General features: G+C 38.7%; 1 protein-coding gene across 12 annotated transcripts in view; it reads right to left on the reverse strand.

Moving 5' to 3' along the window:
• The window catches only part of DICER1 (dicer 1, ribonuclease III), a 65,907-nt gene that overhangs the window by 10,788 nt on the left and 33,914 nt on the right, over positions 1-21,205 (reverse strand). For 10 of the 12 annotated variants that reach the window (XM_044437022.1, XM_044437021.1, XM_044437020.1 and 7 more), the window contains 12 exons: positions 20,511-20,665; positions 19,517-19,649; positions 18,663-18,738; positions 14,152-14,291; positions 12,506-12,685; positions 8,910-9,123; positions 8,240-8,393; positions 7,158-7,340; positions 6,212-6,317; positions 5,934-6,109; positions 4,536-5,313; positions 3,181-3,336 (listed from right to left, as the gene is read on the reverse strand). In XM_044437022.1, the coding sequence (XP_044292957.1) occupies positions 3,181-3,336; positions 4,536-5,313; positions 5,934-6,109; positions 6,212-6,317; positions 7,158-7,340; positions 8,240-8,393; positions 8,910-9,123; positions 12,506-12,685; positions 14,152-14,291; positions 18,663-18,738; positions 19,517-19,649; positions 20,511-20,665 (2,451 nt within the window). Of the gene's footprint in view, positions 1-3,180; positions 3,337-4,535; positions 5,314-5,933; positions 6,110-6,211; positions 6,318-7,157; positions 7,341-8,239; positions 8,394-8,909; positions 9,124-12,505; positions 12,686-14,151; positions 14,292-18,662; positions 18,739-19,516; positions 19,650-20,510; positions 20,666-21,205 lie in introns of those variants that run through there. The other 2 variants (XM_044437025.1, XR_006415405.1) reach the window with 2 other exon arrangements.

The following is a 21,205-nucleotide window of genomic DNA, read 5'->3' on the forward strand; positions in this document are numbered from 1 at the left end:
TATGACCTAGACGCATTAGGAAGATTGTATACAGTTCTGGTTGCCTTATCTCGAAAAGAACTGAGGTGGAGCCAGAGAATATTAAGATCTCTTGTCAGATGGTCCTTGTTTTTTCTGGATAGTGGTGGGTACTTAAGCCCATTCTTGGAAGCCTCCTAACACCACACTGAGAAAGGCACAGCCAAAATTAAACAAGTGTCTTGCCCATAAGGAAAGGCCAACATGTTTAAGGCCTTTTAGTTTAGTTTTTTTTAAAGATGACAAAACAAGGGAGGAAGACAGAGGAGTATAAAACTATGAGTGATCTGAAAAAATGGGTAAAGATTTTTTTCCTATTTGTAACGAGATAACTGGGATAACCTTCATTAAATTAATTGCTACAGAATTCAGGAATGGAATGAAATCTTGATTTAGAAACATAGCTACAGAGCGAGTCAGAAGGGGCCTCCCAGGCCATCTAGTCTAACCCCTGGCTCCAGTCAGCCTCACTCATGACATGCCTACCATGCGCATGTCCAGCCTATCCTTGAACACCTTCTCTGATGGGACTTCAGCCACCTCCTGTGGAAGCCCATTTGCACAATACCTGTTTATATGAATATATTGACAAAAGATGTGATGAAAAACTTGCTCATAACTGAAATAACTACAATCAATACATATGAAATCAATACATAGTTCTAATTTATTTTTAAATAATTATATTCTATATATTGTTCCCAGAACTGGGGTGTGTTTGCAAGACCCATTATTCCGTTTTTTGAAATGCATATTCTTCAATGTGATCTTAGGAACAATTTCTACAATACTTAGGGACTGCAGATGGCACAGTGAGTTAAAACCGCTGAGCTGCTGGGCTGGTTGATCGAAAGGTCAATAGTTCAAATCTGCAGGACAGGGTGAGCTCTCATGCTTAGTCCCAGCTCCTGCCAACCTTGCAGTTCGAAAGCATACAAATGCAAGTAGATAAAAAGGTACCACTTCGGTGGGAAGGTAACAGCGTTCCGTGCACCATGGTGTTTAGTCATGCCGGCCACATGACCATGGAAACTGCCTGCGGACAAACACTGGCTCCCTCGGCTAGGAAACGGAGCTGAGCACCGCTCCCAAGAGTAAGACAAGGCTGGACTTTAATGTCATGGGGAAACCTTTACCTTTATACAATACCTGGAATATTTTATTCTGCAATCAACAGTACAAATAGCACCAGTTTTTGGTATGCCCTCTGGTGACTTTGTAATCAAAGCATGAATATAAGAAAAAAGATGAGTTCAGAGAAAATATTCTTCATTTGTTCTAAAAACGATTCTGACTTTTTCTGGAGGAATATCACTTACAAAGGAAAAGATCACCCTGGAATTTTTGACTGAATTGCTGTATGCAAATATTGAGAAATAATAGTTAACTGATTTATTTTATTAGTTAAAGAGATCTTCAGATAGAAATGAAATTAGATATGTAAATATATTGTTACCTTGTTTTATACTGTTCACTAAGAAAGAGGTCTAATGAATTTCTTTAGTAACAGGCAACCAACCTACCTTCCTTCCTTCCTTCCTTCCTTCCTTCCTTCCTTCCTTCCTTCCTTCCTTTATTTTGGCCAAAATAAATAAGGGAGCTATCAGTGGCTACTAGTCATGATGGCGATATGCTACTTCCAATACTGAAAAGAGTATACCTCTACATACCAATTACTTGGTAACATAAATGAGAAGTTGCTATTACATTCACATCCTACTTGTGAGTTTCCCATGGGCACTTGGGTTAGCCACTGTGTGAAATGAACACTGGAGCAGATAAAGCTTTGGCTGCCTTCAGCAAGGCCCTTCTTGTGTTATTAATAATGTAGAACTGAATCCAATGCCAGCTGTACCAATGTTTTTGAACTGCCGAGTAGGGACTTCAGAACCCTACGTTTCACTATGCAGCAACAACTCAGACAAAGTAGGCCAAATATCAAAGTTATGATTTTAGAGCTTAATAATAATACCAGGACATAACAAACTGTAAGAAATAACAAGGCTGAAACAAAGGTTCAGTAAGAGTATCCAAGTGGTAGTACAAGTAGAACATACACTACAGTAAACCTAAAATAGCAGTCTCCTGCTTATATTTTTGCTTTGATCATGTAACTGTGGTGAGATAGTCTAGAACTGGAAAAAAAGCTGCAATAGTGCAAAACCCAGTGCAGATATAAGTAGGTTTGGGAAATGTCCCTTGTGGGTGAGGCACTGCATAGCATAAGTCACTCAGGAACCAGCTAAAGAAATATATAAATGTTAATATATACATGAAAAAAGAAATACAATTTAATTTTTCCTTTCATCTGCTTTTGAATGGGGAAGGGATTACCAAGTCTGGTAAGTAACCTGTAAAATTTAGTATAACATCACACAGATATTTGTATGCATGTGTATTTTTGTCTGAAGGTAGGAAATTTTAACTTCTGAACTGCAAAGGAAGGAGCATGCAAGCCCAAGGCTCATGACTTCTAGCCAACATTTGGTGCTACATCTGAATCACCTCTTATTCAGCATCACAAGAGTACGGGGTGACAAGAGGTCTTTGAAGTCAGTAGGGAATCCACTGCATGACATTCACTAAAATGCTAAAAACTTCACATTCCTAATCACTGGGGAAAGGCAGTATATAAATAAATATAATAGAAACAATTAAAATGCCTTTAACTCTGACACTGTTGCTCTCCTCATCACCCAAAGCTCCAACTTAGGTATTAGCACTAACTTGATCTCCAAGTTAGCTGCTAGCACTAAGGTGAAAAGGGCATCCTCTGTTATGCAGAGGAGACACCTAATTTGTTTTTATGAGTATTCATATATTTATTGATATGATAAAGGAGAATGTTCTTGAAGAAAAATGTGCGCTTTCACAATAGTAAGCCAAAGAAAATAAATAGTATATTTTCACTGTATTTTTTTGCTTTTCTATTTTATAATTGAACCATTTTCCACAAATTGCCTTCATGAGTCTTCCAATATCACCTTCCTCCCTATTTTTATTAATTATAGAGATGTTTTAAGAGGAGTTTACAGAGATGTAGTAGGCGATATTTTGCTGAAGTATGATAAGAAGCAGAGGCCCCATTTTCCTGTTTCACTTGTAACAATATACTCATACATTGAGACATTTAACGTTAAATGTATTTCAACAAAGCCTTACCATTTCATCTTTTTCCCATTTGTCTGCATTACTCTTGTCTTGGTTTACTATGTAACCAGGAGGAAGCCAGTTGACAGGTGGATCAAAAATAGATACCACCATACGACTAGGAAGCCCTTTCTTTTTTCCAAGACGATACAAGTTACAATTGCTGACCTTCAAGAAAAAGTGTTTATCATAATTTATAGGTAATAGTCAAAAATTCTTAGAACACAAAAACAAGCGTAGGCTATAAACAAAAGGGATTAGTCAGAGTATGTAGCCAAGTTTGTCCCCATTATTTCAAAATGATAGCTTTTGAAAAAAACACAGTCACACTTTTATATCCCACAATATCTCTTCATTCATCGGGGGTATTTCTGAAGAAAGTCCAAGGAGTACACATCAAACAAAACTACACTGGCAAACACAATCACCAATGGATCACATGGGGATCTTGAAAAGTTTGCACTAGAAGGAAATCTAAGATTTCAGAAGATTCTGAGTACCCTATTTAATGCTGGACTGCTACCGGAAGAGTGGGAGTAATAACAGAAGCAATTTTCAACTCTCTGACCTGTCTTTTTTCCCCTCTGGAGAGAACTTAAAGTCTACCTACAGGAGTCTCATTGTGAATTTTGGCCTCTCTACCATCAAAAGCCACTTTTTCCATTCCCCAATTTTCCACTGGTGAACTCAGGAAACAGCTGTAGCAATTCTTTCCATGCCAGCTGCAAAGGGGAGGCAAACAGAACCCAGAGTTCTCTTCCCAATATCACTGCATTGCCTACAGGGTTGGGAGAGGAAATCTGAAAACTCCTACAGATCCTGGGATGCTCTGAGAATGTTACATCATTGTAGTTAAGGTTATTGGGAGAATTTTACAAACCACTGTTCTGCAGAGCTTAGAATGCTAAATTTGGATGAGAAATAACTTTTAGAAGTAGCAACTGAATTTTACTAGCCCACTATTAGAGATAATGACAACTACTGCACCAAAAAGCTACCATGTTTCTCTCTGAGCTAAATAATAAAAGTTATTCAGATATCTGTTTAGCATATTTTTCTAAACATAGCATTCCAGTAATTCCCTCAGTTGCAGTTGGGATTTTCATGGGCAAAAAGGTTTAATGACTGCTCCTTCTTGAGTTCCCTAGCTATAGTCAATAACACCTTCTGTGTGATGATCAAGCAGCTTGACTTTAGAAACTCCTAGCAATTTATACTACAAATGATCCTCTAGTATCATAATACATACCAACAATTAAAGTCAATGACTGAAATGCTCCAGAAATGTGTTACAGTGTTACTGATATATCCATCAACATAACTGCTGCCTTTTTAAAGCAGCTGTCAATCACAGAAATACTACTCACTTTTTTGCTTCTCATATATGAAAGGCGTCCCTCATGAGCATCAGGGTAAGTGCAAAACAAATACGTAGTGATGGCATGCTTTAAAAATGAATCACCAAGCATTTCAAGCCGCTCCAAATTAAATCCATCGCTAGCATTCGAGAGAGTCAAAGCCTGAAGAATGAGTCCAGGGTTTGGGCCAAGGGTTTTTGAGGAGTACCCACTGGAAGGGCTTGTTATAGAATCCATTCTTTCATTTGAAAGAATACAAGCATTTGAAGCACTGGTGGTTACTGCCATTTTGGGACATCCATCTGAGGTAGATTTGTTGGGATTTCCATCAAGATATTTATTACTCAGAGTACATTCATTGCTGGGCTTGAGCTGGTTCTCACTGTTGTATAAATTCTGAATAGGATACGAGGTAGTTGGTTGTACAGGTATTTCCTGCCTGCAGTAATTTAGCTGATTTTCTTGGCAAAAGTCTAGGTTAGCTAAGTCACAATTGCCGTTGGCAAGATTTTTATAATAAGAAACACCATTAACTGTTGCCAGTTCTACTGAGACATCATTTTGGAGTTTAATGGGTGACTCAATCAATGTTCTGTAGTTCACAGACATTTGGTCATGCTTATCTGCAGAGGAGGTTTTATTAGCACCTTGATGTGCAGCATTTTCAGGGACTACAATTGCGCTGTGCTTAAAATAATTTTCAGTCTCTGCTAGAGAAGAACTAGGTGCAGAGATGAAGGATTTGCTGTCAATAGATTTTTTCCACCCAAAGTCCAGGTTAGGATATCTGTAAGATGAATTGATTTAAAAATAGTTATTCATGTACTGATACACACATGCACAGAAATCCCAGAACTACCAGAACTACTCCAACCAGACAAATCACCCACCAATTGTACCCCTACTCCAATGCACTGATAACTGCTTTTAGAAGACAAGTCCCAATCTACTTGTGAATAGGAATGGAGACACTGCTAAGAGAGGTAAGATGAAGGTCCTACTGCTCAAATGGTACCAGCATCCAGGGATTCTGGATGCTGGCCATAGTACCCAGAGTTCATTTGAAGGTGTCATTTTTTTTATAACTAACTGATAACCACAAGGATTTGAATCAAAGAACCATGAGTAGAACAAGAGCATTACTAGCATTGTTCTGCAAATGCTTGTTCTACTGGAAGAGTCTGCACAGTGCTATGAACAGTCAGCTGAATAACACTCCTCATGCTTGTGCAAACAAAACATCATGCTTAGATTAAGTTTCAGTTTTTGCACAGTGTGCTAGGCAAACAGCCCTCCCTTAGGCAGACCCGCCAGACCCAAGGAGAAGCTACCAGAAGACACATTGGCAAAATTTCAAACTACTGTTCAGCATAATTACAGAGAATTAAACTACAGCAAATCCAATACCTGAAATCTGTAGGAAGTGACTTAACTCCTACACCAGCATCAATGGCAGTTTGAGATCTGAGTTCCTCGGCTGTCAAAAGGCAGTGAAGACGATAAAGAATACTAGGGAGACAAACTGCTTTTCTCCACAGTGATGCTGGAATAGGATGTATAGCACAGAGTTCTGGAACCAGGATCTTTAATAAAGGGAAAAAGAATCCTCCTTAAAGTCTGATATTATCTTTCAGAGTAGTAAAGCAGTACTACAGAAGTATTAATACAGGGAAGGACACTATTACCTGTTTGTTCTGTAGACTCTCCCACTTAGCTTTCCTCTTCTCAGCACTGCTTAATGGAAGAGCTTTACCCTTCTGATTCAAATGACGAGGAGTCAAAAGATTAAGTCTAAAAACATAATTAGAAAGCCCTATATTTAAAATACATAGTATAGTAACCCTGCATTCCACCTGGAAAGGTGGGTAAGAGAAGAAAAGAAAAACTTGATTTACGAGATGACGTTAAGCTGGAATGTTGGAAACCCTCTGAAATATTTTATTAGCCTTACATAAATTATTTTTGCTCCCCTGGAAATGTTTTTCCTGAGCCAAAGCCTCCAAATTTTATTTGGGCAAAGTTCAATCACAACTCTAGTTATAATCTACTTTCTAAAAAAATGGGTACTAAACACAGCAGCCCTAGGAGGAAGGTAGAAAAAGAATGCAGAGGAACTGTCTTTGCATTTGCCATGCTAGCATATGACCTTTCATGTGATCTTTTACTGCTGCTGGTTCTTTAAAAAGTTCAGCTTACCATGGCTGCCACTGGAAGAGAAATAAACTATGCCAGCTGCTTGTGGTTTTTCCACAAGTGTTCTGGTGGCATGCTCGGGAACAGGAGGGCCTTGAACCCTATGGATCAATCCCTCCCCCAACACCCCTCCATTTCATTTCATGTCACAGTTTTGACAAGAAGCTCTGGCTGAGTATCTTTCAGCTGCAGGTAGGAGACTTGTGAGGTCAGATCTCTATCCCTACAACACACATCCACTTTTGAAAAATCCAAACACTCTTGTGGTACTTTCCCAGCAATCATAGCATTAGGATATAAATAGTTTTAAAATTACCTCAAGTGATCAATATTTAAGTTTAGAAACATTAAGCAATATGTTTTTAATCAATCCCACAACTAAAAAGTATTTGTAAACTACTGCAAAGTTTTGTTTTGGTTTTTTAAGATTGAGTTTACCTTGAAGATGTGTGGTCCACATCCAGCAATGGCTGGTTGAGATTGGTCAGGTCAAGGTTATACTTGGTTTTATAATATTCGGCAAAGGTTTCATATTCTGGGGAAGGAAATTTGCTCAGTGGAGTAAGATCTGTGTAGACATCAGCAACATAGAATCGATGAGGCTGATCAAAATTTCGATACCTAAACAGAAGCAGATATTTGAGTTGTAATGGCAAATGTCCTGAACAACCTTCATAACATGTTCTGATGGTTAGCATGCTTTCAGGATTACCATGTAAGATTTAGAATGCAACCTTAAGCCATCTGAAAATAAAAAGTAGCTCCAGTAATCCTGAGCATCAAAATCATGCAATTTATGAAAGTAAACACTCTATGTTTATTTGTTGGGATACAAAGTTACTTTAGATGCATCCAAAATCTTTCCTGTTTTGCTTTGGTTTTTTGGTGCAGCCACTAAAAGGGTTTCTGAAATTCCCTCCCTTTGAAATTCAATATATTTCAAATGTATTATTAGGTAAGAAGGTATTCTGGTTCTGACACAAAGTACAAATTGCTATGGAAGTACATGATTAACTGCATAGGTCTCTTGAGCTTGACTACTGTGTTCTGCTGAAACAGGAAGTAAAGCTTAAAGAGCAAAGAAGACACATTATTAGTTTAAAAAGCGTAACTAGAATGCAGCAGGTTTCAGCCTTTAGTCTTGTGTAAGTCCAATAATAATATTTATGCTAGAAGCTTCCTTGTTTCTTTAAATGTATGTTTTAAATACTTGCAATATTCCAAGTTTTAATTCCTTTTGTTTTCCTGACTTATGCTATAGCAAAAGATTTCCATGGCTGAGGAATGCTGAGAATTGTACCACTTTTTCCTGCTTCAGCATGCAGAGGACTGCACATTTACAGTATCTTATTCAAGAGGAATGGTTCTTTTCCAGTTTGAGAAGCAATCTTTTCAAGCAAGGATAAAGCTAACTGGTCTGAGCCCCTGCCAAGTGCCATCAGATACCCTTTAACTTGCATCTGAACTATTAGTAACTAAGATATACATAAACACAGCTTTATTGTTTACAGGATACTGACCTTGGAATGATAACTGCATCCTGGTAATCTTCTAGTTTGAAAATAAAAGGTGTCTCCTTTGTATACTGTGTACTGGGAATGCCTGTACGAGCTTCAGATTTTTCAATATCTTCCATAAATTTAAAATCAATGTCCAAAGTGCTGGAACCATCAACTTAGAAAGAAGGATGGGTACATTGATTTTTTTAAAAAATGAAATGCTTTTTGGAATGATACTGCAAGTTCTTACTATATATTCTTGAATGGCAAACATTCATCTGCTGTAGTAAAAAACCACCAAGAATTCTATGCCACACTAAAATCTGTAAATGTAACAGGACTCCTAGCTGTGCCATAGACATTGGAAGTAATTCTAACCATGGCTACAATCCTTCTTTCAACCTCTAACCCCCAACTAAACAAAACTATTACTTGCAGGTAGAAAGTCATTAGCTCCTAGCACTGTTTTACAAATTTATAGACAATATCTTGGAGAGGATTTCTAAGATTCTGCACCATCTCTCAAATTTCCAGTGCATCAGAAAATGCCCCCACTCTTCTATATAATAACTAGACCTAGTTTTACTTTTCCTGCACCTTAGTCAAACACCTTCTCTGCATGCAGATGGGCACCTTTGATCCATTCTACTATATGTAAAAAAATTAGTATTTATAAGAGCACTCTCCTCACCAACATTAAGAGGTAGAACACAATAGGCTGAATCAGCATCGGTAGGTCTAAATTCTAGTGCAGGTTTCTCAAGTCGAAGAATGTGAGAAAATATGTACTGATGTAGTCTTGTGATCAGCTCAAGCATTTGTAAAGACAAAGTGAAACCTGATTTTTTTAGCTCAATAGATATGGTCACCTCTCCTGAGCGGGTATACACAGGAAAGTGAGGAATCTAAGAAAAGAAAGCAAAATAACAAAACAAAACAAAAACAAACAAAAAAACTAACGTCAATGCAAAATTGTTTCACAAAAGCACTTACCTAAGTTTGTATCTCTGGTTAACTGCTAATACATACTGATAAAGAGATGCAGATATTTTCCACAAAGAAAGCAATGTTTTGCAGACTGAGGGTATGCATAATATGTCATGTGCTATGTCATGTGCATGGGCAATAAGCCACGCCAGCAACTCATAAACTGTTATAGGAATTGCTCTACTCTTGATGGGTTATATCATCTCTGGACCCAAAAAACAAATTCCATTGCGGATAGGGAAAATCAGCTAGCAAGCCCCATGTGGCAAGAATGGCAAACACCCCTTGCCAGTCTTGCCATGGAGCTAATGGGCAAGCACCAGCAACATCCAACCCCAAAGTCCCCAACTTAAGGGCAGCTGGCAGCGCCCACCTCCCCACACCAGGCTTGCTCCATGTCCCACTTTTGAGAGATCACAACTCCCAATTTGACAGTCCCGTCAAACAGCCCCAGTGACATGTTGGAGGGGACTATTATTGATTTTGGGGGGCAAAAATGTACACAGAACTTTGTTATTATATCTGCACAGCTGTGAATTTCCACAGTTAAGCTACTATTGAAATCAAGGCAATGGATCAAGGAAAAAAGGCGCAAATTATCTATAGCTGCAAAAAGGGCTTTGGACAGCATTTGAACCCCCTGTGTATCAAGATCCTCAACCCCCCGCAATCTTTTAGTCCCCAAGGTACACATTTTACATGTTGTCCTAGGCAAATATGTGCTAACCCCTTTTTCAAAAGGAAAGGGGCCTTTATTTTCATTTATTTATTTATTTAGGATATTTGTATGCCGTCCTTTGCAAGAGACTCAGGGAGGCTTACACAAATAAAATACAAATAGCTAACGTAACATAAATAAATTAATGATCCACTCTGGCTTCAATTAAAATATGATGATAAAATTCAATATTAAAACTTATTAAAATATTGATTTAAAAAAAAAGGTCTTAACCTGGCGCCGAAAAACATATAATGACCTTTAACAGATAGCTGCCAAAATCTAAGTTTTGTTTTGTTTTAATGGAGGCCTGAGTAGGAACTGTGTGTTTTGGACTGAGGAAGCAAGACCTAAACCTTCAGTTCCCACTCAAGCTCACCTTTTCTCTTGAGAAAGCAGGATATGAATGATACTTGCAATTTCTAGGACACCTAGAGACTCAGGACAAAATGCAATCTGTAGGCATTAAAGGGGGGGAATTTAATCTTGCTCCTCTAAACCAATTTTTGCAGCTAAAGATCATTCACATCTTTGAGTCAGTCTACCTATCTAGTTCACCAAAGAATGCCATATAAAGCAAAAATGTTAAAAGCCTATCGAACACTCTACAATAAGTGTGTTTATCCATAAGTATGCTGTCCCAAGATGCCATGCAAAAGAGAGAGCATATAAAAGTTTTAAATAAATAAATAAGTACGTGGCTGTACAACTATCAAGAGAAATAGTTATGCATAAGTTTCTAATGCTGATGACGCTTACTTCTCTCTCTCTCTTTTTCATCAAATCTTGGTGAGGTGGTGGCAGTTTTGAATCACTGCCTGGGCTTGAGGGCCAATAAACTGAGACTCAATCAAGACAAGACAGAGGTGCTGTTGGTGGGTGGATCATCTGTCCAGCTGGAAGATTTTCAACCTGTCCTGGACTCCCCTTAAATGACAAGGTTTGTAGTTTGGGAGTGCTCCTAAACCCAGAATTGTCACTGTAGTCACAAGTAGACTCAGTGGCTAGGTGCGCCTGTTACCGGCTTAGGCTAATTTAGCAACTATGGCCTTATCTGGATGGGCAGAGCCATCCACATTCTGGTAACATCTTGACTAGACTGTTGTAATGCACCCTACGTGGGGCTGCCTTTGAAGACAGGCTGGAAATTCCAACTGGTTCAGAAAAGGGCAGTGCAGTTGTTAGCAAGTACTAGCCTCTGTGCTCGTATTATGCTGGTCCTTTACCAGTTGCACTGGCTGTCACAGTTGAGGTGCAGGCCCAATTCAAAATGTTTCTTTTGGCATACTGAGGCCTAAATGGCTTGGGGCCAGGAAATTTGAAGGAACGCTTGCTCCCATATGTCCTTACATGACTAGGAATATCGGTTACGGTGGTCCCTCTCAGGGGACTGCTCCCAAAAGTAGTAAAGGGGTGGCAAACAGGAGAAGAGCCTTTTTGGTTGTTGCACCCCATCTTTGGAACATAATCCACACAGAAATATGCCTGGCACCTTTTTATTTTCATTCGAGTGCCCGGTGAAAACCTTATTTACCAGACATTTTAAAAACTCTGTGTGTGTGTGTGTGTGTGTGTGTGTGTGTGTGTGTGAATTGTTTTATTGTTCTGCTGTACCTGGAACTGGTTAATTTATAAGACTGTTGTAGTTATTTCTTCTATGTTTTTTAGTATTGTAATGTTTGATTTTTCTGTATTGTTGTATGATAGGTATTTTATTGTTCTATAACTGTTTTTATTCTTGTCTATTTGAAGTATAAACCACTTAAGAGAGCCATGTGGGCTATGGGAGCTGAATAGAAAGTATTAAATTACTTTCAGAAAAGGTGAAAAGGATATCAGACATCATCTTAATATTACCCACTCAAATATTGAAAGCACTGTGAGGTCTTCAAATCCACTGTGTTTAGGAGTCAGGCATTTATCTTTTCCAGGTTATAATATTAGCCTTTTAGCAGTGAAAGGTTACTGAAAATCCATTGATGTTGACTTTATATTAATTACAAAGACTACATAATTTAAGAGAACAAATGTATCAGTAAATATTAAAGAACATTTCAATACTAAGTTTATCTGAATTACGCACTCCTCTCCAAAAGAGGTAACTGTTGAACATTGCCAAAATATATGGGTAAGCAACACATTAGCAGTACTATTACCTCCAACCATTAGCTGATTCAGATAAAGCCTTATTTAAGAAGATGCTGTGTAATCCAGTAACTATCCAACACAAGTTTTTTGCTGAACAAGATGCAACTTAAGATCAGCAAACCTTTCTGGCAGAGGCACAAAAACCATGTTCCTTCAATTAGACAAAAAAAGGACCACCTAATTCCCTACATTCATCTTTAAGGCTCTGTGTCTCATGCATATGAACTAATAATAAGCATTCCTAAACATGAATTGTTCCAGTGAATGCTTCTAATAGCAGAGGGCATTCTGGATCTGTAAAGGCAGAAGCACCAAGTCTAGATTCTAACAAATGCTGCAACTGAAAGAACATCTGAATTTGTGCTTTCATATATGAGCAATCCTGAATATCTCAAAACAACTGAGGGAGAGGGTACAAGCACATTTTTAGCTACCTGAGGTATAGGCTTGGCTGTCAGTATTCCAAAACATCTTGCAGTATCTTCAGGAGGATATAGCTTTCGCCGCCTGAAGTTGAGCTCATCAGGTAGAGGGGTAGTTAATACCATTCCAATTACATAAAGGTAACAGGGTTGGTCAGGTTTGGGATAACTGTCCCTCAAACATTCTGGAATCTATAGACATAGCATACATAAACATACTTTTAAAATTCTAAGTATAGTTAAATATGAATTTTAATTATAATTTTTGCACATAAGAGCTTTAAAAATAGAAAATATATTGGGACAGAGGAATACATGACAAGTTACTAATTCATTAAAGACTGTAAGCAAAACTAGCCAATCAGTCACCAGAACCATAATTTCTGCTCCACTGTGTCGACAGTTTCTGCCATAACAAAATAATAAAGCAGCAAATGAATCATAATAGAGTAGAACAGATAATTCATGTTCCGCACTCCAGTCTACAAATTAATCATGGCTCAAGTTGGTGAGTCTTTGCAAAGACTACATATTCTTGGCAGAGAATAAATTAGTTTCTCTAATAAAGGAATGTAGAGTAGCATTTAAAAGATGACAAATGCTAAAATAAGACTCCTGCATTTTTTAAAAACCTAACTCTAGCTGCAGGTGCTTTCCTGCAAATTGTACTAGGTCCTTTTCCTAGCTCCTTGTGTCTTAAATTCTGGTGAGCCCTCCACCAAAACAGTAATAGTATCTATAGCACTACTGAGCACACTGAAAGTCTAATTTAGTGAAATTCAATGCTTTTAGGGTTTAATGGCTGCTATAGAAATGGAAAGGGCCATGTGTAGCTTGCAATCAAACTAAAACTGATTTTTAAATGCTCAATAGTATTCTGGATGCTGCCTTTAAAAAAAAACGTGGGGTGGGAGTTACCCACCAAACTGCAGCATCAGTGAGGAAAAAATAGTCCCTAAATCTTGTGAACTTGCTTTCCCATGGTATAGACCATATAAAGCTAGATGGACAAAGCTACTTCTTTATGTATTAGCATGTAAACAACAATGCAGGGCTTTCATGGAGCAAGAAATATTATTAAATAATATTGCTTTTGTTTCCTGAGAGTGCAATATGGCATACATTGAGTTTCCCTGGCAGGCTTTCATCTAGTCACCATGCCTTAGCTTCCGTAAGGGTGCTGCATCACAGACTCCTTACAACATGCCTGGGTTCATACTGATAACTCGAAGTAACAGCCTACTTTTTATTGTTGTGTTGTAGCATTTAAACATGCAAAAGAAGGAGGAAGCAAGTACTGGGAATGAAAATCATTACTTATTCACCATGACAGATTAAGATTAAATTAACTTTATTTGAAATAAATTTCAGTTTCCTTCTACTGAATGTTTAAGCAGGAAAATCTAATGCCTGGGGGCCTATGCAATCATGCACATAACTACAACTGTCACTCTGTGGTGGAACAACAAGTCTCCCATCCCCAAACGTTTTGGAAAAAAATTGCTTTTGCTTCCATAACCGTTCTGTAGGGCCTCACATTTACACAGTGGAATAGAGAAAGAGGGACAGGAATGAACTACAAGACAGAAGAACCTTAAACATGTGCTTAAAGATTGTAGATGCGATCACACATAGCATGGACACAGAACTATACTAACAGCTTTAGGGTAGCATTGCCTTCGCTTTGTAGAGCCTGGCCTTCCTGGAACACTGGTTTCTTCTTCATCATGCAAATCAAGTTCCTCCTCATATTTCACTGTCTCTTTTCCAACAGGCATCAAGTGATCATCCAGTTCACCTAAAATGTATAGATAAAGATAAATTATAAATCAAATAAGAATTCTGTAACTCATCCAATAAAATGACTTTTATACAAACTATTTTAAAATACTGAGAACTGTGACATTTGGTTGACCTCAGTAACAAAGCATTAGCAGCAATTCTGCATGCACCTTACATTCTTTGCCAATTAAAGTTCTAAGGTTCCTAATCTGTTTTAAGGCAATGAAGGTAAAATTTTCAAGGCACACATAAAAGAATTAAAATAATAATCCCTTCTTTGTTGAAACTGACAGAGAATTTAATTTCCTGCACCAATGGTTCAGGGAAAGCTGTCCAAGTTTAAATTACTCAGGAAACCTTTACATGATTCTCAGACACTATGATTTTTTTAAAGTTATTGTTTAGAGACCAATCTATAGTAACTAAAGATAATAGCAGCATACAAAGATTAATAGTAAGACAGTTCCTGCACGCAGACTTACAATCTAAACAGATATGACGCAAAAGTAAAAGGGACTGAGAAGGAGTAATAAAGCAAAACTCAGTAACAGTTCAAAGTATTTGAGTTTTCTAGGTATTATAAGTTTTCCCTTCTGGCAGGGAAGAGACAAGCAATTTCCCTGCAGATAATCCTCTCTAACCAATGTACCAGTCCAGATTGGTATGCCCCGCCACCCTCTGAAATTACATTTATCCTGCGAGACTGTAGGGTGCAGTCTTCCAGTAGCCTCGGTTGTCTGCAAGGGATGAGGTTAACATACATAGGAATGCATCCTTTCCAAGCATGCTGGTTTGGATCCAGACATGTGAGAAGTTGCATGTGAACTTTTCCTGGCCCCTCCCTCCTGCCAGCTGCCCCTTCAGTGTTCTGACCCTCATGCAGAGGGTCTTGGGGCTTTCTAGAACACTACGAGGTGGAGCTAACTGAAACTGCAGTGGCAGCAGAAAGTCAGGCTGAGACACCATGCACAAGGTGCCTTATTGCTTTGGGACTGCATACCAGGACTGCAGTACAAAGGATTTCTACATGCACACAAATGCTTCCAAGCCAGCATTTCTCAGTAGCTAAAGGTTCTTCCAGATGAAGAACTCCTAGTGCTACCAACAGAAGTCATTCTGTAGCTATTCTGTCTTTTTCACATCAAAAGATTTTCGAATAGAAGAATTGAATAGAAGAAAAAGAATAGAAGAATTGATAAAAAAAATCAGGAGACTGGACACCCACAATTTCTGAACCAACCATAAAATATTATGGATAAGGCGGGGCAACAGTGTAATAACATCTTCCTCATGTGGAAGCCTCCTAAAAAATAATTCAGCAGCCAAAATCTAGGATTCCTAAAACTGTCCAAGAAAGCATACTAATGGCAGTTGTGTTTGTCACAAATCAGCTGAAATATTGCAGGTATGTTTGTTAATTTCTATGCTGCCCCAGAAGCTTTCGGGATGGTTTATAACAATCCACAAAACAAGACAATAAAATAAGAAACTGGAACCAAAGCTGCTGTAACAGAAGGCAGCCTACGTGTACCTTTAACTGTAGTTGTCTGAGTGATCACCTGTACAATCCACTTATGACATTTATGCCTCGCTAAGCAGCATTTCAGAAACTTTTCGAATTCAACAGAATCTGCAGGCCCTGAACATGAAAATCCTGTGCCTTTGCATTGCTCAAAGGCAGAACAAAAGTTATCTCCTCAAATAATCTGAGGACACCACAGGTGTCAGTCAGCAGCTTATACATGCAGCAGGAAAGAAGGGCAGGCTGCACAACTAACTACACAAATGATCACTCGAAGAATTATTGTTACATATAAGTCATTTGCCTTCTTCATGTTGTCTGAGCAGTCCAACATGTGGAAGAGTAGCAAGTAGATCGCCTGGAGGTGGAAGCAAGCATATAACCCAGCAGTTCTGCGACAGATATCACAGAATGTCTGCCACACAAGACAGACTACTGCCATGTGCTCTCCTGTGTCCACAGAGGCGGACTACCACTACATACAAATCAGACAATGTGAGCTCTTAGCAGAGTAACTATAGACAGCATCTCAGAGAGGCTCCAAAAGGATTAGAATTCATGCAGGTGTGAAACAGTCGTACAACAGTTTAATAAAAATGGCCAAAAGGTAAAGGCTATGAAGTGGCCACTGGATTCTCAAGTAAACCTTGAAGAATGGTACAGCAAGAAACAAAGCCAAAACATCCCAGGAAGGACAAACAAAATGCTTTTCATTAAAACAATGCCATCAATAGGTCTTAGACCTCAAGAATCCCACAGCAGAAAACAAATTAGTAGCAGCAGACTGGAAAATGCACAGCTGCTCAGCACCAGCAAGGTGTAGAGCAGGATAGAGACAGGTGACTTGATGACTGGTAACCTACATCTAAAACTGACAGTTCGCTTGCCTGTCTACCTGCTTATCCCCAGCACCCCACCCCAATATAATCAGCACATACATCATAGAAAACCTACTGGGCAGACCTGTGAAACACATACAGTGGATGACAATGTCTCAAAAAGAAACATATAGAGAAAAAGGAACCACAACACACACACTTTTACCTTCTCTGAAACATCTCCCAAATCTATTCAGGAGTGTCCTCCACAGCAAATGTGAGGCAAGTGCAGAGGGTGGCAGAGACAGGAAATCCATTCTAGTTGCAAAAATGATACCACTGGACATAACCCCAGGTACTTGGATATAAGCTAGGCACCAAAGAAAAAGCTAGATTCCAAGCTTTAAAGTATAGAGTGCTCTAGATAATGCTGTCTTCAAGTATAGTTACACAAGTGATGTGTACATAGCTCAATCTATGCATTACTGACAAGATGCAATTGGCTCGCTTCAACAGTAAGTGGAGCTATAACCCACCTTGTTAGTTCTTTGTTAAGAACTGCTTGATTCTTTTTCCTTCTCTGATTCCAGCCTTTCTAACTTTCTGTTTTTTCTGAGTCATGCTCCTGAAGACTGCTAGTGAATAAAGGTTTGCAAACTGCAATTGTGCAGTGTGTGAGGATGTTTTTCACAGTTCTGCAGCACTCTGCAAATAGGTATTGGGCAGGAACTTGGGACCAGGCAGCAGCCCAAAGTTTTGTAAAAAAAAAAAAAAAACCCTGCAGTAAGTGTGTAAATGAGAGTACGCAACCTCTAGAGTCCTTCAGTTAGTATCCTCATAGGATCCAGTCATTCATGAACACAACAGAGAGGAATTCTCAGAGCAGGATCTGCAAATAGCAGTTTGGGCCAACAGTTCCTTGGAATGGATGGTCAAGGAGACATGGTCAAAACCCAAACAGCAACTGAGTTAGAAATATCTGCAACTATATGCAAGGGAGCTTTTTCAAGCACCCTGGGTCTGATGCTGGGTGTTCTACTTTACACAGATCCTGTGTAAATGACAGTGTAGAGACCATAAAAAATAAGTGTGTAAAGCCTGGTGCTGAACTCTACTTGTAGAGGCAGGATGGGGTGGGGGAGAGGCCTCTAAAAAGGGGTACAACCAAATACACTGACTATTTGTATGCCAGTCTGCTATGGGAGATGGACAGCAGATCTGGAAGTGACTATGATCACAAGAAACAAGGGAACTATAAACATAGAGGATATCCAGCGGAAGGAAGATGTGCATTTTTGAAATCTGAACCTAGAGCTTTGCTGCATGTCTCTGTCCCATGTGAACTGGATCAGCAGTCAACACTGCAACCTGAACTAACAATTATATGACCATCAGCCAGACAGTGAATGGTACTGAAGTGACTAACTGCTCAGAAGGATACTGTGGAGCAACTACAGTTGGCCTGAGCACCCTAGGCTTGTCTGATAATGCCCTGAATAGAAGGAGGACACTCATTTTTAAAGAAATGTGGTTTCAGAGTGTGGTAATGGAGGCATTTATGGTGGTGAAGGATTATGCAAACTATATTCCAACAACTAAGGCAGAAGCTACACATACCTCATAGAGCAGGACAATGCCAAGAAAACAACCATCTCTGAAATGTATCCTACACAGGCACACATCACTTCTGTGGTAATGCACAGGGAATTCGAAAAACATATTGGGTTAGATTCAGAAACAGGCACTGATTATATGCAGTGCCACTTCCTACACTACAACATAGTAGGTGCTGTAGATATCTGCAGTGGGAAGGAATCAGAGAAAATCCCCGTTTTGCATCTCTGCATCCAATGGTATTTCATCCTGGTACCATTTGTGAACAGGAACCCTTCCATTCATAGATGGGCAAGTTTTGGTTCAACTGCCTAATCAGAGTAAACTCACAGATGTTGGAAAATGAATCAGTAGAACAACAGAACATTCCAAGACAATACCCTTCAATTGTTTCATTGCCAATTAAATGCTTTTCAATTTCAAAAATGCTTACCAATTTTATGCAACTTTTCACAGCAAATAAGAGCAACAACTCTCTCTGCCAATCTTGTACAACTCATTGGGGGACCCTAGATATAAAATTTGAAGCAAACACATCACCATTCTTTTACACATCTGTAATAATAAAATCACTTATTTTAAAATCACTGTTTACCTCAGTTTTAAATGACCAAGTATTATCACCCATAAAAAACACAGCCCTTCTACAAACAACAACATTAACATTAACAAAGCCACATTGAGAAGTATACAGCCTTACACATAACAGATCAATGTAATTTATATAATCCACAGAAGTTGCTAGCAGCTGCTCCCTGCAGCTTGCAGAAAACATGCAAGGCATTTCCTGCAAAATAAATGCCAGACCACACATGTATAATTCAGGTGAGCATTGAACTTGCAGGGAAAATAAGACATTTGCTTTTACTGACAGAAAGGGGTGCCAGGAGCCCACTCCACCCTCTAGTACTTCCTATGACATCTGCACAGCTAAGCTCTGCCAGTTAAACATTAGTCTGCTAGTCTGGAGGTGGTGGAGGGAAGAGATACAAAGAAGATCCTTTCCTCTTTTTTTTGTCCTATGCTGTTATATGACTTGCACTGATTTGAGCAGTCTCAGCTATGCTCCATTTGGCAGATCAAGTTTCAGCTGAGTCAGCTTAAATCTATACTTGAATCCCTTCAGCTAATCTCAAATCCATGGAATTGGGCTGCTTAACAGAAGCAGAGTAAACGTGTATCTAGTAGCAAAACATACACTGTCAGTATAAATCAAAACCAATGGGAAGTCATATAACCTGAACAATTTCAAAGGTTATAGTAACATAAGCAAAATGAGGTACTTACAACTATTGATGCTCGAAGAGGAGAATTGATAGGCAGATAAAGAGTTGAATAAAAGGTGTTATCAGGGAGTTCTCTAGTTTTACACTTAGGAGCCAGATGAGTAAATGGGTCACTAGGCAACCTAGCACAGTACCTATTTGATACAAAAGTTTAAAAGCATGAATTGCTCTAGAAAGAAACAGACATCTTACAGCCAGTTTATTTTCCAGTTACTAGAACTCAACAGGGAAGGAAGAGGAAATAATAGTTCCCCACTTTCTGTCTCTCCAAAAGTCATGCAGTAGGTTCGAGTTAAGATTTAAGGGCTCAACCAAAGGATAAGAACAAATACACCTGCAAGCTGCAGACTACTATTGGGTGGTGAAGAACTGGTGTGAGACAGAGGTTTTAAGCTCAGAATGTATAGTATGCTATGAGAATAATTACAGAAGCTTTAAGAAAACTTTAAGTAGATTAGATTATATTCTTTATTGCATTTCTTTTAAAAATTAGATAAGCATTAAGCATTTGTAATCTATGGGGTGAAATAACTTTCTCTGAATAGGACAGTAGATACTAGTCAACAATTACTTATACCAGCAGCCCATTCTGAAGGAAGGGTTGTAGAACAAAAAGAGGTTAATTTGCTCTCATGTAAGGATCAGGAAAAAACAAACATTTTGCAACAAGTTTGAGATGCACCAAGAAAAGGAGTGCTGGCAATTGAGATGACTAGTAGGTTCCCTGAGTTGTCCATTTCATGTATCTGTATTTACCATTTACTATAGCAGATTACTTAAAAATCAAGTTTCTTCTGCATCCACACCAAATTATTATTACTGGTATACAACTAATTGATATGACTTCCTTAGTTCTTGGAAGACAGGGAATCTGTAGCACAACCATAACCAAGTTTTCTCATATCTAAAGTTACTCCACCATTATGCATCAATGATGAGGCGTAAAAGAAATCCAGAAAATTATATAGAAACTAAAATAGCAACTGACTGCATACCTATTAATGTGTCCAATAGCAGTGTTTATTGTGACTCTTGGACCACTATCTTCTGGTCTCAGCACATATGGTGGAAAAATATCATCATCATCTATAATAGGCTCATTTTCTGTTTCACCAGTATCTACTGACTTTGAGCATTTGTTCCTCAGGATCTTTAAAAAAAAATCCAGACAGAGAAATGGAAGAACAAGAGGGAAACAGGGATACCCATACAGACTCTTCTGAAAGAAACTAACTAGAGCACCATTAAGATAAAATGATGAGGCACTTATCTGCTATGTCACAACCTCTGGCAATCCCATTAGTAAGCTCATATCCAGCCAAATACTCACTGTCCCCCTTTCCCTCCCACCCAACATCTAAGGAGGGCAATTACTCTGGGTCCTGTGAATGGAACAGGATATATCAACATTAACAGTACACTATAACTGATAAATTATCTCTGGCAGTGATATTGAGTGAAGTTGAAGAAAGTGAAGGTGAAGGGTAGCTTGCATGAACAGTCAGACTCTGGGCCTCTCCAGTTTAACCCCCCGCCACCACCTTTTAGTCTATTACCTAATATTCTGTTGTTATGCTACAAACGGAATTTGAATTATTGGACAGTATGGCAATGTTGTAAAGTAAGTAATGTTTTTGAAAAGGGCTAAGTAGTAAACTGGGAAAAAAAGGCTGGGCACCCCCCCCCCCCC

Source organism: Varanus komodoensis, unplaced genomic scaffold (assembly GCF_004798865.1).
Source record: "Varanus komodoensis strain SLA01 unplaced genomic scaffold, ASM479886v1 scaffold3, whole genome shotgun sequence".
Lineage (NCBI taxonomy): Eukaryota > Metazoa > Chordata > Lepidosauria > Squamata > Varanidae > Varanus > Varanus komodoensis.